This window comes from Typopeltis vanoorti, chromosome 12, assembly GCF_054136105.1.
Source record: "Typopeltis vanoorti isolate ZY-2024b chromosome 12, IOZ_Tvanoo_1.0, whole genome shotgun sequence".
Lineage (NCBI taxonomy): Eukaryota > Metazoa > Arthropoda > Arachnida > Uropygi > Thelyphonidae > Typopeltis > Typopeltis vanoorti.
In genome coordinates, this window is record NC_143560.1 from 114,677,382 (window position 1) to 114,694,756 (window position 17,375).

A 17,375-nucleotide genomic window follows, 5' to 3' on the forward strand; every position below is an offset into this window, starting at 1 on the left:
GTAGATTCACTTGAACTGTTTTTTTCCCTGTGTGGTGCACTGAAAGTGGCCATGAGACCATACCAAAAATACTATTTTTCACACATAAATTGATCTGTTTGAGTAATTAAACATTAATTCAACTAACTTATGAATTGAAACTATCACAGCGATACTCCTGAATTCTACTTCCTAACTTTATTCTGATATTACACAGTATACCATATATTCTTATTTTTTTGAAATTACTATCTGTTAAGGGTTAATTCAAATAAATTAAAAATAAATTAAATTCTGAATGTCAGAAATGTTTATAAAATATTCAAATGTCCTATTATCTTTTCTAAATAGTGAGTTACGAGCTCCTGGAGCCTACATCTGCACTTTATACTGATCCATCCAATCAAAAAACTGTCACACTGAATTTTAAAGGAAGCAGAATGGCATCTTATCCTTTAATGTGTCTCATAAAAGGAAAAGGTAAAAAGCATTATTTTGCATATTTTATTATGGCTAATAATAGGAAAATAATAACATAAAATAATAACTGGAGTTAAGAGCTATGAAGAAATAAAAAGGAAGACATAGGGTAGGATGTTCTGACATCTTGCTACCACTAACCCATCTTTGGATTGATGCACCTAAGAAGAGAAAAGGAAAAGTATAATTTTTCATGTTTTAGAGGAAATTTCGAATAATGCTATTAATTTCTCCATATGTTTTTTCCATTTTAAAAATTTTGGAGTGCATAGATTTAAAATGAATAATACTAACGGTTAAGTTGCATGAAAGTCTTTATTTTTGTCATCTCCACCAGTGTCACTGCAGCGATGTATAGTCTCAGGTTTAAATGCTAACCTCATGTTCATTCTATTTCTTTATACACTGCCAACTGAATTCGAAAGTGCTGACTGTAATTCATTACAACACAACATAAAGGTTTACACACGGTATGAGTTCACTAAATGTATATACCTTGCGACGTCTGTTGATAGTATGCCCTTGGGAATTTTGCTTATTACTTTGAAGTGTTATATGAATTATTATTATTATTATTATTATTATTATTATTATTATTATTATTGGAGATGGCGCTGTGTAGGATTACGAACGGTTGCATGGTCATATTGCTCGTCCTGTTTTTATAGTTTTAACGTGGTTCTAACTCCTGTTTTTAATTTAAAAGTGTCATAAAGAAACTCTGCTTGTCACACTGAAGACAGTGACTTATAATTCATCGAAATCGGCCAAGTGGAATCCAAAATCTGAGTGTGCTAAAAAAATCGAAGCGTACACTGCGGTTGCTAACGAGTACAGAACAAAGGACGTTGCCATCTTTGCAGCTGTCCAGAGGATGAAAGGAGAGTCATGAAGTGCAACAAGTGTCAGAAGGAATTGCCGTCCGACGGATGTTACATAACCTGCAGGAAATGCCATAGGAATCTTCACTTTACATGTTCCGGACTTTCTGAAACAACCTGGCAACGCAAATCCAATGCCAAACGAGAAGAATGGAAGTGCCTAAACTGTAGAGAGAACAAAGAAACACCACCACCCACGACGCAACTGATTATGCCGGAGGCAGAATCGGACGATGAACTGCACACACAACAAAACACCGGTGAGTCTTATAATTTGAGTTCCGTTAATTTATTAATAGAAAAAGGTTTAGAAAATATAAAAGCCAGCTTGGTAGATCTTATCCAAGAACTATTTGATAAACAGAATAAAGAAATAACAAAAAAAATTAGCGAATATGAAGAGTTTGTTAAATTTAATAATTCAAAAGTCGAAGAAGTCTTACAAATGGTAAAAGACATTAAAACCAGCATTAACGCATTAACTGAGAGGCAGCACAAATTGATAAAAGACACATCGGAACTCCGTCAAGAATTTAATTCCCTGAAACAACAATACGAAGTTTTAAACCAACAACAACATAATGAAGACCTTGTCATAAACGGTCTTCCAGAAACCGAATCCACAGAAAATCTCTGAGACGTAGTTCTAAAGTTAGGCCATGCAATTGACATCCCCTTATAGCATAATGATATTCAGACCATAAATCGGTTTCCCAGGAAGAACAGAAAACAAGGTTCGCCACGACCTGCACCAGTAATAGTTCGTCTGACAAGCAAGGCTACAAGAGACAATCTCATAAAAGCCAGCAGACTGAAAAAACCAGTAGTCAAGGATTTAAATGCATTGCAAGACAATACGGCAATCTTTCTATCTGAGTATTTAACACCTTTCAATCAGAATCTTTTGTACCAAGCAAGAAAGGAAAAAACAGAAAAAAAGTATCAATTTTTATGGATCAAAGACGGCAAAATATTCTTGAGAAAGTCACAGACTTCAAAGTCTATACAAATAAAAAGCTCGGAAGATATAGACAGGTTGCCAGAGTGAAACAAAAGACTCTAACTTAGTTCAATAAGAAGATCTCAACACAACAAAAATGATTGTGAACCATCAGATAGATGTAATTACACCAGAATACATCAGTAATTGCACTTTCAAATCTCTTGATGCATGGAAACAAAACACAGTACAAGCAAGAGGTCTCTCAATCTTGCATATTAACATCAGAAGCATCCGAAAACATTGATTATTATTACAGGCTTATCTGAGGAATTACACTGATATTATTGATATATTGATTCTTACAGAAGTATCCATAACTAATGACGAAGGGACTGCTTTCCAAATTCCAGGCTTCCAACAACATAGATCATGCCGCCAAACAAGAAGAGGGGTGGAATACTAATATTTATGAAACAAAAATTAATAGCAAAAGAAATGGCCTATCAGTTTGAGCATGCTGAAACCCTTTGCCTCGAAATCATTAATACCACGAATACACAGCATCCCATAATACTAAATGTTATTTACAGGCCACCAAACCTAAACATGATAAAATTCTTACACGAACTCAATTGCTGGCTTTCAAGCCAAGAAATATGCTCAACCGAACACCTAATGATAATTGGCGACATAAACATAAATATTGCAAATGAAAACCAGAACAACACTGTACAATACCTAGACACACTATCCATGTACAATCTAATACCAACAATAACATTGTGTACTAGAGAAGAAATATTCGGAAATATTATCACTGCCTCCTGTCTAGACCATATAAACATCTGAGCATCACCAAAAAGTTACACTGCATCAGTCATAAAGTGCAAAGTAGCAGACCATTACTTCACCGCTCTAAACCTGCACACCAAGACAATACCCATGCAAGGTCCCACAGAAGAAAAACGACAGAAAACAATAATAGACGAAGAAATAGTCAACCACGAAATAAGAAAAACAGACTGGGAACACCTGGCATCAGATTCAGCAGATATCTTATACAACAACATTAAACTCACACTGGAGGAAATATATAAGAAAGCTACAAAGAAAGTCCGAATTCGATCAAAAACAACACAAAATCCTTGGATAACACAAAACTTAATCCTAGAAATACACAGAAAGGACGCTTTATGGAAAGAATTAAAGCGATATCCAAATAACACAACTTTAAAAACTGAATATAAGATAACAAGGAATCGCCTTACAACACAAATCAGAAATGCAAAAAGAAGCTACTACAGAGACAAACTAACCTCCGCACAAAACAACATGAAACAAACCTGGCATCTGATTAATGAGATGCTAGATTCTGTTCCCAACACCACTGCCTCCGAAACCATAAAACACAGCTTCATGAAAGACACAAAACCTATCCAACAACTAGCACATGACTTTAACCAATACTTTGCAGACTCTATCCAAGAACTTCACAGAAATATTCCCCCATTCACAAAACGAGACCCTCCACTTGGACCGCGATCAAAACAGACATTGTGGTTCCCAACCATAAAAGAAGCAGAACTCCTCTCAGCAATATATCAAATCAAACCAAACAAAGGCCCAGGAATAGATGGTATCAGACCTAAAGATATAAAGCAACATGCAACTAGTTTAAGTCCTATCCTACTAAAACTAATAAATAAAATATTTAAAACAGGACAGATACCAAGTATGCTAAAGACCGCCATAATTACACCCATATACAAACAAGGAAAAAGAAATTTAATCAGCAATTACAGACCCATAGCAACATTACCAATTATCAATCAAATTATGGAGCGGATCATACTGAAGAAACTCACAGCATACACTGAGATCTTTAATATTATCCCCAAAACACAATATGGTTTTCAGAAAAATAAGGGAACAACATCTCTCTTGGAAGACTTTACAGACGTAATTAATACCGCCTTAGACAAAAACAAAATAGCCATGGTAGTCTTTATAGATCTAACCAAAGCATTCGATACACTTACACATCAAACCTTGTTAGAAAAGCTGAGGCATGTTGGAATAGACGGGCCTCTTCACAGGTGGTTTACAAACTACCTCCAAAATAGAAAACATATCACACGTATCGGATCAAACCGAAGCAGAGAGCTACCAGTAACCTGTGGAGTGCCACAGGGAACTGTACTCTCCCCAACTCTATTCAACATTTACACGCACGATATTAATCATTTACCACTCAAAGGTAAGATATTCCAGTACGCAGACGATTCAGCAATAATATCCATCCATAATAACGCAAGCATAGCCCAAACAAATATGCAACATGATATAAATCTGATCACAGACTGGCTCACGAAAAACTCCATACACTTAAACTCGGAAAAGACAAAATTAATGATATTCAGAAATCCACTGACTCGACCAGTTGATAACAAATATATAACCATCCAACATCCACTTTCCAACACAAAAAACACACAGTAAAGCAAAACCACTACAATCACTCAGGTTGAAACAATACGATACCTTGGAATTTACCTCGATGTAGATATGAACTGGAATAGCCATATAAAACATCTACACAACAAACTCCGAACAATTAGTGGCAAACTCTACAGATTAAAAGACATAGTTCCCATACGCCTAAAAACACTAATATACAAAGCACTATGCCAAAATATACTAAGATACGCGATAACAACGTATGCTTTCTGTGCACCCTACAAATTAAATAGAGTAATGTCGCTACAGTACAAAATGACAAAACTGATCTTTTGGGAACAAAGAGAAAATCACGACCTTATAAACATTGCAATGGCAGAACACAAAATACTGACAGCAAAACATTTATGTCACTGTGCAGCCTTGCTAAAACATTATTTTGATGCCAACTACAGGACAGTTAGAAATACATACCGTATAACAAGACCTCAGACTACTAATTATATCACATATAAATACAATAATCACTACGGAAAGGCCACGCGAAACTTCTGCATCCCAGACATGATAAACAAATTACCTTTTGAATACAGAAACCTTACAAACTACAATAGCTTGAAAACAGCTCTAAGGTGAACAAGTAACACGCACCCAAAATGCCATACAAACCTAATGAAACACAATATATTCGCTCAGGCTTCCAGTTCAGCGACGCATCAGTACATTCCAATTTATTGTGTGTGTGTGCGTGCGTGGCGAATTTCTCAATCATAGATTCCGTAGCATCCTAACACAGCAAAAAAAAAAAAAAAAACAATACATAATAACCAACTGATGTCATCCTCAGATAAGCTTACATTTAAGCTTCGAGGATGAAAGGAAAAAAAAATTAGTTCTCATCCAAGATGTATCATATGTAACCAAATGCATGTAATGTACGTATCACAAGAAAACCAATGTATGTATTATATGTAAACCAATGTACGTAATGTAAATATCACATGTAAACAAATGTAAGTAATGTATCATATGTAAACAAATGAATGTAATGTATATAATAATTGTAACAAATGTATGTAATGTATATAATAACTGTAACAAATGTATGCAATGTAAAAAAAAAAAAATTATTTTAAAAGTAAATCATGAGTTTACACCGTATGTTTGTGAAAATAAGGACACATAATATTCAGATTGCATATGTGTAAAAACTGTTGTATAATCACACCTTTTCAAACTTGAAAAAAAAAAAAATAGTAAACCACAACATGTAATATTATACAACTTATGTAACTCTGAACAATATAAGTGTAAATTATTATTATGATTGCTATATAAAAAAAAAACTGTTATCATCATTACTATTTAAATCTCATTATATGTAGCACAAAGTACTGAACCTTGTAAAATAATATACTGAATAGATGATCATTGTACATATGTAAATATTTGAAAGAACAATAAAAAAAAAAAAAAAAAAAAAAGACATTGTTATTATTATGCCCTCCCTCCCACTCATTGTGTGGAGGATCATTCAACTGACAACATATTTATCATACTGAATCTTGAAATCCTTAACACTCATTGCATTAACTAACTTCGCCTGGTTGGCAGAGTGGCTAAGGTATCCGCTCTCCAGCCAAAAGGCTGTGGGTTCGAATCCCACTGTGAGCATGCATGTTTGCGATTGTCAGTGGAAATATTAGTGGTGGATGGTAGATGGTGTTGGTGGATTGAGTGGTGGAGACAGAGTTGTAGAATAGGCTCACTCCCTCGATGAGTCCTTGGACTCCCTGGAGGTGTCACGTAATAATAATAATATTCTGGTAATGCGCTCCATTCATATCTCTCTTCACCACACTCTTACATAACTTCCAAGGATGACCTCTGGTTCTCCCTCTCTCGGCTTCTACTCTTTTTATAATTCCCTCAGTATTAATCCGCTAAAATCCTCGCACTAATGTAAATGTCTCTAATATATCACCTCTTTTCATCCTATCCACTAAACTCTGTAATCCACATTTCTTCAACCTCTCTCTCCATAACTAGCATTTCAAAGTTCTGATATTGTCTTAGTCACTCATCTCTGGACCCTGCCCAATGTTTCCATATCACATTGAAAACCAGGTGATCAAATCTGACCACAGTAATCCAAATCTGACCAGTGCTTTACAGTGGCACAACTACTTCCTTATCCCTATATGTTAGAGTACTTCTTATCACAGCAGCACTACAATGTACAGTCTTTGCAACATTTGCAATATGCCCTCTAAAATTCTGTCTACTGTCAACAATTTGTTATCACTTTCTACAGTACCTCACTGTTGATACAGTACAGAGCCTTATATTTCTGCATTCCAAAATACAGCACCTTACACTTATTAATATTAAAACTGCAACAAGCGAAAGTTAGTGATAAGGGAGTGAAAGGAAGTATGAATGAGGAAAAGAAAGTGAAGTGCAGCCAAAGGAGAGGTAGCGAGACAGAGAGTGAAATCGTCAGAATGCAAGATTTAATGAAACAGTTGTTTGACCACGATACAAAGAATGCAAAATTGACTGAAAAGATAGATGGTGTACTTGAAAGAAACAGAAATAAAACGAAAGACAGTGAAACTGACGAAGGTAAAGAATTCACCCCTGAGAGGAGGCCTCTACATAGCGTCAAAGGAATGTGGAGAACCGATCAGGGCTTCTGACCTAATGTCCAGTCCTCACCTTCTCGGGGTGTACCCTGCTAGGTATCTACCTGGATACTGAACGAACGAGGATGGGCTGGCAATTTGGGATTTAGCCGATCAAATTGTATTCTTATTGGCTTAAACAAAAATTTCAAATGATGGTACGACATGACAAAATTTCATGCCAGCTGTGACGTCGATAAGTTAAACAAGGCCCCCGTTGTTTTTACCAGGGAACCAGGGCAAACAGCAAAAAGTCAGATACTGGAACAAATCCTAAAACCCATCCCAACTCATCATCATCAGTGTTCAAGATTGGTACTATCAGCATAAGAAGCCTGAATAGCAAAGAAATGGAGCTAGCTGAGGAATTGGATAAGTACCAGATCGACATAATAGGAGTGGCTGAAACAAAAAAGGCAAAAACTGGTGAGATCTTTCTGTGCAATAAATAGAAAATGTTATATTCAAGTAATGACAATCAAGGAAAAGAAGGAGTAGCCATAAGATTCACTAAATATGAGGCTAAACAAGTAGAGTGATATGCATAAATATAAGAATGGGGAGCTGGACAATGAGACTTATTTGTGCCTATTGTCCCACAGAAGGTTCTACTAAGGTAGAAGTGGGGGAATTTTTTGAGGCTTTAGAGAAAGCAACTGCCACAATGAAAAAGGAAAAGTTGGTCCTTGTTGGGGATCTAAATAGCAGAGAGTAGGAAATGATTGTGAGACATACAAAAATATTATGGGAAAATTTGGAGAAAAGAGCAAAGCTGATAATAATGGCAAATACCTGTTGGATTTCTGCTCAGGACATGGACTGGTTATTACTAACACATGTTCCAACATAAAAATGTGCACAAATTCACATGGAGAGAAGAGGCAATGAATAAGAAAAGTTTCATTGACTATGTTATTGTTGACAGTGATGTGTTCCCACTGGTGCAAGACACCAGAGTGTACAGGGGATTTGAAATTGGAAGTGATCACCATTTAGTCTTGAGCTGGATAAAATTGAATTTCATATTGAAAAGAAGAACAGGTAAAAAAGTTTTAAAGTGAATAAAAGTTGAGCACCTCTCAGATGTGAACTGTAGACTAAAATACACAAATATTATTCAAGAAAAAATAAAAGAGTTTGAGAACAGGAACCAAACCTTAGAGATTCAGTGACAAGCCCTTAAGAAAACACTGATTGATTCAGCCAGAGAGTCATGTGGTGAGGTTGCCTGCAAGGATAGAAAACTCAGAACTCCATGGTGGACACAGGAAGTTAAAGAAGCCGTGAAGGAAAAGAAGAAAGCATATCAAAAGCTCCTGGCAAATAAGTCAGGTTGTGTTCTTAGAGAATACAGAGACAAATGTAAGAAAGTTAAACACTGTGTAAAACTGTCTAAATAAAAGTCATGGGAGGACTTTGACAAGAACATAGAAAATAAATATCAAGAAGATGGCAAGATATTCTGGAGGTTGTTGAAGAAGCTGAAAAATGGAGGAAAGAGCGCTGTTAAAGGAATTAGCGATGATAAAGGTGACATGGAAACAGGAGAAAAAGATATCCTTGAAGTATGGAGTTAATTACATTGAAAAATTTCTAAATGAAACAAGCAGTGATGACAGCACAGTGCTAAAAAAACACTGACCAGGCATGCAGCCAGGAATACATATCCATACTTGAAGTAGAAAAAGCCACCATCAAAAGCCTGAAATGTGAAAAGGCAGCAGGAATAGGTGATATTCAACCAGAAATTCTCAAATATGGAGGTATAAAAGTCTTACAGTGGCTGCACTGCATAGTTCAGAAAGCTTGGTTAGAAGATTGAATTCCAGATGATTGGAATAGAGCTCTCATAGTACCAATATATAAAAAGGGAAATAAAACTGCATGTGAGAATTATAGAGGTATTTCATTACTGAGTGTTCCTGGTAAGATATATGCCAGTATACTTGAGAAACGGTTGAGAAGGATTGTGGAAGAGCAGCTTGGTGAAGAACAAGCTGGATTCAGGCCAAATAGAGGCTGTCAGGATCAGATTTTCACTTTACGACAGATATTTGAGAAATCATGGGAATATAGGAGATAGCAACTGGAAGTAAAGAAAATGAGTTTATTGAGTTTTTGAGGGATAACTACCTCAGACAGTATGTAACAGAGGGAATACGAGGATTAAGGGTCTTGGATTTGGTCATCTCCTCAGAGGATGTAATTATAAATGAGGTATCAAATCATCCACCAATTGGTGAGAGTGACCATGAGGTGATTACCTGGGTGGTTGCCAGCAGTGTGAGGACAACTGTGAGAAAAGGGTATATGTGGAACTACAAGGGGGGGGGGTGATTATGAAGAGTTGAGAAAAAAACTTGCGGGTGTAGCATCGAATGAGGAGTTAGCTGGAAAAGAGATCAATGCAGCTTGGGAGATTTTCAGCTAACTCCTCATTCGATGCTTCATGTCTAAATGTATTCCAAGGGTGAGAAGGTTAAATAAGGTAGTTGTGAAATGGTTGAATAAAGAGATTAAGCATGCAATACCGAGAAAAAGGCCATTATGGAGGCAGCTTAATAGCATTGGGAATAACCAATTCCATGAGGACTACAAAGACCAGGTAAGGCAGGTGACTTGGTTGGTGAGGGTAGCTAAAGAGAGGTATGGGCGTCAGTTAGCAAATGAAGCCAAAAATATTCCTAAGGAGTTCTTTCAATATATAGCCAGCAAAAGAAAGAATGATTATGGAAGAATGACATTATTTGGAGAAAATGGTATAAAGACAGCTGTTGCAGGATGTGTGGTGGAGATACTTAATGAGCAGTTCATAAAGATCTTTCAATCTTGTGAATGTGACATCATGGAGAGATTAAGAGCAGTTGATGATGGGGAGGAGAGACTGACTGTAAGTGAGCAAGAGGTGTTTGGGAAGTTGACTAAACTAGATGTAAATAAGGCTGTGGGACTTGATAATATATCACTGTGTATTCTGAAGGAATGTGCCAAAGAGTTGACACCTGCCTTGACATATTTTTTTAATACAAGTCTTGCACTCGGTCAAGTCCCTAAAGAGTGGAAGGAGGGCAAGATTGTACCACTTCTAAAGGATGTGATCAAACTCAAGCATCAAACTATAGACCTATCTGTGTGTCAAGTGTTGTGGTTATGTTGTTGGAGAAGCTTGTGAGAACTAAAATCCAGAGTTGGGTTGACAACAATGGTATTATCTTTGATGGACAGCATGGATTTACTAAAGGGAGGTCATGTTTTAGCAATCTACTTACTTATTACAATAAAGTGACTGCTTCCTTAGACAGAGGAGAAGGATACACAGTAATATACTTATATTTCGCAAAGGCTTTTGATAGTGTATCTCATGATAAGTTGACAGTCAAACTAGAGTTGATGGGGTGGATATTAGATTAGTGCATTGGATTGGAGGCTGGCTATCTGATAGGTATCAACAAGTTGTGTATGAGGTGCGATATCCAGGAAAAGGAAAGTCACTAGTGGAGTGTATCAGGGGTCTGTTTTAGGGCCATTACTGTTTAACTTGTATCTTAATAATATTGGTAAAGATTTGCATGGAGATATTCAGTTGTTTGCAGATGATGCGAAGTTGGATGAACCGTAAAGAGTAGTGAAGATGTTGTTGTCTTGCAAGAAGACTTGAATAATTTGAGTGATTGGGCATGGAAATGGGGATGTAAGTTCAATGTTGCAAAATGCAAGGTTTTAAAATTTGGAAAACAAAGATGGGATGCAGAATTTATACTTGGTGAAAATATATTGTTGGAGGTAGAGGAAATAAGAGATCTGTGGGTGATGGTGAATAAGGATCTAAAATTTAGGGGACATATCGCCAAATTTGTGAAGACAACACAAAGGCTTCTGGGAATAATGCGGTGGACACTGACGTGTAGAAGTAGATAGGTTCTTGTTCCATTGTATAAGGCTTTGATTAGGCCACACGTGGACAAATGTGCCCAGATTTGGTTACCGGGTTTTCAGAAGGATTAAGAGATGTTGGAAAGGGTCCAAAGGCGACTGACGAAGGTAGTTTCTGACCTCTGGAATGTCGAGTATGAGGAAAGATTGAGAAGATGAAATTTGCAGAGTCTGGTGGACAGGAGGAAGAGGGAAGATATGATAGAGACCTACAAGTTGGGAAGGGGTTATTATAGGATCAGTGGTGGAGAAGTTCCACAGAGTATAGTGGGAGATCAGGGAGAGAACCAGAGGTCATCCTTGGAGACTGTATAAAGAGGGTGTTCAATTGAACACCATACACCTGTGTGCTTTTGATGACATACTTCATCCCGATCTTCAGTCTGTCAATTAGAACGCGGGCAAGGATCTTGTAATCTGTGTTTGACAGACTGATGGGTCTCCAATTTTTGATGCTGGCTGGTTCCCTGTTGGAGTTTTGGTTGAAGACGGTATAGCATTCCAGGAATTCTCGCGGCATGTTTCCGGTGTTAAGGAAGTTGTTGTAGAGTGCCACGAGAATTGGAAGGATGAAATCCCAGGCTTCACGATAGAGTTCTTTGCCTAGTCCTTCTGACCCCACCGTTTTCTTCGTCTGGCATTGTTTGAGGGCTGATATTACTTTGGCCGGTCTAATTGGTGCATCCAACCCTGCTTGGATGTGCATGGGGAAGGGGTCAATGTTCCAACAGGAGTAATCCTAGGGAGGATTACTCCTGTTGTCTCGATAGAGTTGACTGTAGTACCTGCAGAAGGCGTTCAGGATGTCAGGATGTCACCTGCCTTCACTGATGGTGGTGATGGTTCGCTCCTGTCGAAAATTGACGTAGTGCCTGTTGTAGAAAGCAGCTGATTGCTTGTCTTCCGAGTACAGGGTGGAGTCTGATCTGCATGTTCTTTTACCTGTTTCTGTCTCTCCATTTCGATGTCGATATTAATGTCATGGATGACATTGTGACATGGAAAGCCTTGGCTGGCCACGAACCAGCTTCGCTCCTTGTAGAGATCATGGAGCTGAGATCTTCGATGGAAGGCACGTTTTTGGCCCCATTTGGTCATATGCTCTTCAATGGAGTTTTTTTTTAAGTTGTGCCCATGTGTCCCAGTCCCAGCCAACAATGCTCCAGATGGAGCACAGTTGATGAACCTTGGCCGAGAACAGGGATGGGAAGTCTGGTGGTAACTTCCAGGGACCCAGACCAGTTTCTATTGTTTCTAGATGTTGGTGCATGAGCACAACTAATTTATGGTTCAAGATGGAAGAACGGATGTTAACATGCCTTATTGCCTCGACTTTGGAAATAAGGGATGGTGACAGATAGAAGCAGTCGAGCCTTGTGCTGATTCCTCGGCTTGTCCACGTGTAATCCTGACAGTAGGGGTTGTGAGCCCTCCAGATGTCTGTAAGCTGAAGATTTCTGAGGTGAATTTCCAGTTGCATGTAGCCAGTAGTGCCTAAGTTGGAACTTCCCCCTATTTCTTCATAGGCTGGGACCGCCACGCAGTTAAAGTCCCCCATCAGGACGACATGATGGGTGCCATACAAATAGGTATAAAGTAGTCTGGAAGAATGTTGATCTTGATGGTGGATCTACTGGGGTGTAGATGTTGATGAACCTTGTGGTACAGCCCCGGTACTTCCAGTCGATGGCGAGAACTCTCGCCATCTGCTGCATCCCTCTGGATGTTATGGAAGGCTCCAAGGAAGGGGGGGGGGGCTAGCATAAGTAACCCTACCCCAGCACTGTGTTTATCGCTGAAGCTTCAGAACGATGTTAAGTGGTACTTTTGGCTCAGTTCCTGCATATCCCTGTAGTGGAAAAAGTGTGTTTCTTGCAGGAACAAGAGCCAGATTTTAAAAGCTAGCATTGGTTTCCACATCACCTCCTGTTTAGATGGTGAATGGAGCCTTCTGATGTTGAGTGAGGCAACACAGAAGAGGGATGGCAGCATTATGAGGCTTCACAATGTTATACTCGGCCTAAGTCCTTAATTTGCAGCCGAATTAAGGATTGGATCTGTTCAGGAGAGGCGGAATATCCAGCCCCCTGCAAACTGACTTCCAGTTTTGTACACGAGCTCGAGAGGACCTCGAACTCGTGTCGACTAGTTTTTGTTATGAAGCTCATGATCTTATTGCCAGATGTTTTGTGGTCATATCCATTAAACTGGAAGTCAATGTATTTGTTTATTTTAGAGTTAACACTTTCTTTTTGTTGGGGAGGGGCTTCCACCTCCATTTTGGACTCGGATATTGTGTCTGTGCTTCTCCTAGAGTGGCTTCTGTGCATTTTTTCTTTTTTTGGAGAAGCCTCCTCCTCCTTCCTTTTCTTAGGCGGTTCCTTTGGGGTTGGAAGTTGTTGTTGCCTCCCTCCTCCATCTTCATTTCTTGTGCAGGGGAATGCTGGCTACTGCAGGGGAGGTCTTGGGAGCATAGACAGATGAAGCCTCCTCTGATGTTGTTGAGGTGGTGGTAGCTGGTGGAATGCTAACCTTGTCTTCATCTGTACCCTCAGTTGTTGGTGGTGGTAAAGTGGGAGTAGCTGAGGGGGATACTGTTTCCTCAGCGGATGTTGTTGCTGGGGGGAAACGGTTTCTTCTGCTGTTGTTGCTGCAGGATGCTTTTTTTTACTGAAGACTCTCTGGGCAAATGTTTTCTCCCTGCTAGTGTTAGCAAGTTCTGGAAATTCTGTGGTGTCTGTTGCAGGTTGTGGGCTAAGTGGTTCAATAGGCACCCCTGCCACGCTCTGCAAATGTGTGCAGAGTACATGATGTTATTTTATGTTCCGTGCTGAAGCACTTTCGGCAGGGGGTATGGGCACTGGATGGAAATGTAACCCACACCAACGCAGTTGAAACACTTTGCTCAGGGGCAATCAATGCCCAGATGTTCCACCGAGCTGCACCGCAAACACTGTCTCTGCACTCCAGGGTAACTTACCATGACACGCGATGTGCTGATGTTGAGCACTGGTTGTTGCACGTCCATAGTAAAAGTTTCTTCTCTGGAGTACCAAGCAGGGTTTGGAGACACTCTTTTTAATATTGCTCACTTTCCTCCATTTGCTGAATGTCTGGATGAATGTCATCTCCAGCTTCTAAGTACTCCATGTGGAAGCGTTCTATCCTCAATTGTGAACTTACCATGGTGGGGGTTATCTGCTTCCCCTGGACATGGAAACCCTCTAAAAGTTTATCTCTTGATGCGACGTTCTTGCCTACAATTAAATATTGTCCTCCTCTGTAGGGGTTGAAGGAGTAGATATTATTAACCCCTATTAGCTCCTTGGGTGTTTTCAAAAGCACTCTGGGATCCTCATACTTGGGATCTCCACTCCAAAGGTCCAGGGGGGGGGGGGATCGTCTTACTCGTGTTACTGAACTCTGCACTCTGAAAATAGAATAAAAAGAAATTAAGAGTCTAGAGACTCTAATCCCTTAGAGGTATAAAGCGTTACCAGCAAGTTAGTAGTTAGTAATAACAAGCAAAAAACAAACACAATATAACAACGTTAATAAATATTATTAAGCAAAATCACAAATATAACAAGTAAATTAGTAAATCAAATGCAAAAACCCTCTCGCAATCCAAAAGCATCAATAGCAGCCAGACCTTGGTATTTCACCAGAGGTGGTGAAATACCAAGGTGGAAGCAATGGAGAAGTCATATTTACCTATACGAGTTGCCAAAAGTGTCTCACTTTATTATTAAATTAGTCTGGATTTAGAGGAAGACATTGAAAGTTTTTTTTTCCACTTGGTTAGATTATAATAAATTTAGTTTAATCCTTTATCCAAGTGTAAGCAAACAAAGTTTGCACCTGAAGTGTCTTCAGGACTAACGCAGCTCGTGGTAAAGGTGGACCAAGCTGTCATCACTCCTTATCTTAGTATCTAATGCAAAGCACATCTCTTTGCAGACATGTATAATGCTATGCATTAAGGGAAGGGTACTACCCAGACAGATTTTGACCTTTATTGAGGTCTCATCAGCGGGAGCCAGACCCAGAGGTGGTGATACCAAGGCGGAAGCAATGGAGAAGTCATGTTTACCTATACGAGTTGCCAAAAGGTGTCTCACCTTATTATTAAATTACTCTGGATTTAGAGGAAGATGTCGAAAGTTTTTTTTTCCCACTTGGTTAGACTATAATAAATTTAGTTTAATCCTTTATCCAAGTGTAAGCTTGGATAAAGGATTAAACTGGGTCTGACTACCACTCATGAGACCTCAATAATGGTCGAAACGTGGTCTGGTTAGTGGCCCTTCTCTTAATGCGTAGCATTATACATGTCTGCAAGGTGATGTGCTTCGCATTATGGGAGATACTAAGATAAGAAGTGATGAGAGCTTGGCCCACCTTTACCACGAGTTGCCTCAGTCCTGAAGATACTTCAGCGACACACTTTGTTTGCTTACACTTGGATAAAGGATTAAACTAAATTTATTATAGTCTAACCAAGTGGGAAAAAAACTTCCAACATCTTCCTCTAAATCCAGAGTAATTTAATAATAAGGTGAGACACCTTTTCGTAACTCGTAGAGGTAAATGTGACTTCTTCATTGCTTCCACCTTGGTATTACCACGTCTGGGTCTGGCTCCCACTGACGAGACCTCAATAAAGGTCAAAACCGGTCTGGGTAGTGGCCCTTCCCTTAATGCATAGCATTATTGCATGTTTGCATTGGCTGGTTCATTCGTGAATGTTGTGAATCAAGTTTTATACTTTCCTGCACTTGTGTTATGATGCCAACACTAGTTTTGATTATTAAATATTATTTTCTCCCCAGCATATCAACATACAACAGGAATTAATGAACATTTTAGTTAAATATGTATATGTATATGCAACAATGAGATTCTGTTTTCTTTTTTCCATCATCTACATGTAGTATTAAAAAATACTAGATTAATACCAGTTGCCTCCGTAGCACAATTGGAAGAACGACGCCGTTGTGCCCTTCGATTGGAAAAGGACTAAGTTCGATTTTCGTCATGACAGGAGGAATCTTTATATGGACTTTTTCAATCGAAGGTGAGTTAGCCGATCTCATACACAGGTAGCAGGGTTTTACCTCCCAGAAACTCGGGTTTTTCATCCCGCATACAGACAAATCGGCCTTTAAGAACACATGCAATTTACAGACAAAAAATACCAGCTGTGGTGGTGGGCAGTAGATGGTGCTGATGTTGTTGATTAGTGGTAGAGGTTCGGTGTGGTGGTGGAGACGGAGAGTTGCATAATAGGTGTCCTCCAGTGATGAGTCTTCGGACTCCTTGGAGGTGTCACGAATAATAATAATAATAGATTAAGGGCTTACTGATAACATTAAGGGGGTTTTCAGTATCATTATTTGGCATTTCTACTGCACTGTAATAATAATAATAATGCACTCACTATTCTTTATTCAAGTAAAAGCTAATACTTCATTTAAAATCTGCTTATTTCTTTGCTATACTAAACAATATTTGACTGTATTACATGGGAAAAAAAACTAACAGTTTTTGTTATTTATTGAAATATTGCATATCTTTTTCTTAGACTGGAAACACAAACATCACTCTATGAAGACCAGTCATCTTCATGTTTGTGGAATTCCTTTTCCTGCCACATCACAAAAGGTGACAATTACTCCAACTCTAAATGGCATTCACAGACTTGGAAAGTCATTTGATTTTATTTTCTTTGCTCCTGCTCCTACAGTTGCTGAACATTATACAGCTGAAGATGGTATGATTAATCATATTAAGTACATATAAGTATAATTAAACTATGTAAGTACATCCTGTACTTGATGTACGGGATGTACTTATATAGTTTTGTTTTGCTGTATAAAATGTATGTTTATATCAAAACCAGACCAGTTTTTTGACAGATGTGAATAATTTGACAGGTGATTTGTATGGGATGAGAGAAAGAGAGAATATGAAATAAGAGTATGAAAGAATCACTGGAAAAGCATATATGATGAGTGA

The 17,375-nt window shown here is 38.5% G+C and overlaps 1 protein-coding gene across 4 annotated transcripts in view; it reads left to right on the forward strand.

The window, feature by feature from the left end:
* The window catches only part of LOC150101147 (uncharacterized), a 916,082-nt gene that overhangs the window by 353,188 nt on the left and 545,519 nt on the right, over positions 1-17,375 (forward strand). For 3 of the 4 annotated variants that reach the window (XM_090401639.1, XM_090401641.1, XM_090401640.1), the window contains 2 exons: positions 331-459; positions 16,942-17,130. In XM_090401639.1, coding sequence (XP_090257765.1) covers positions 331-459; positions 16,942-17,130 — 318 coding nt within the window. The remainder of the gene's footprint in view (positions 1-330; positions 460-16,941; positions 17,131-17,375) is intronic. The other variant, XM_090401642.1, reaches the window with a different exon arrangement.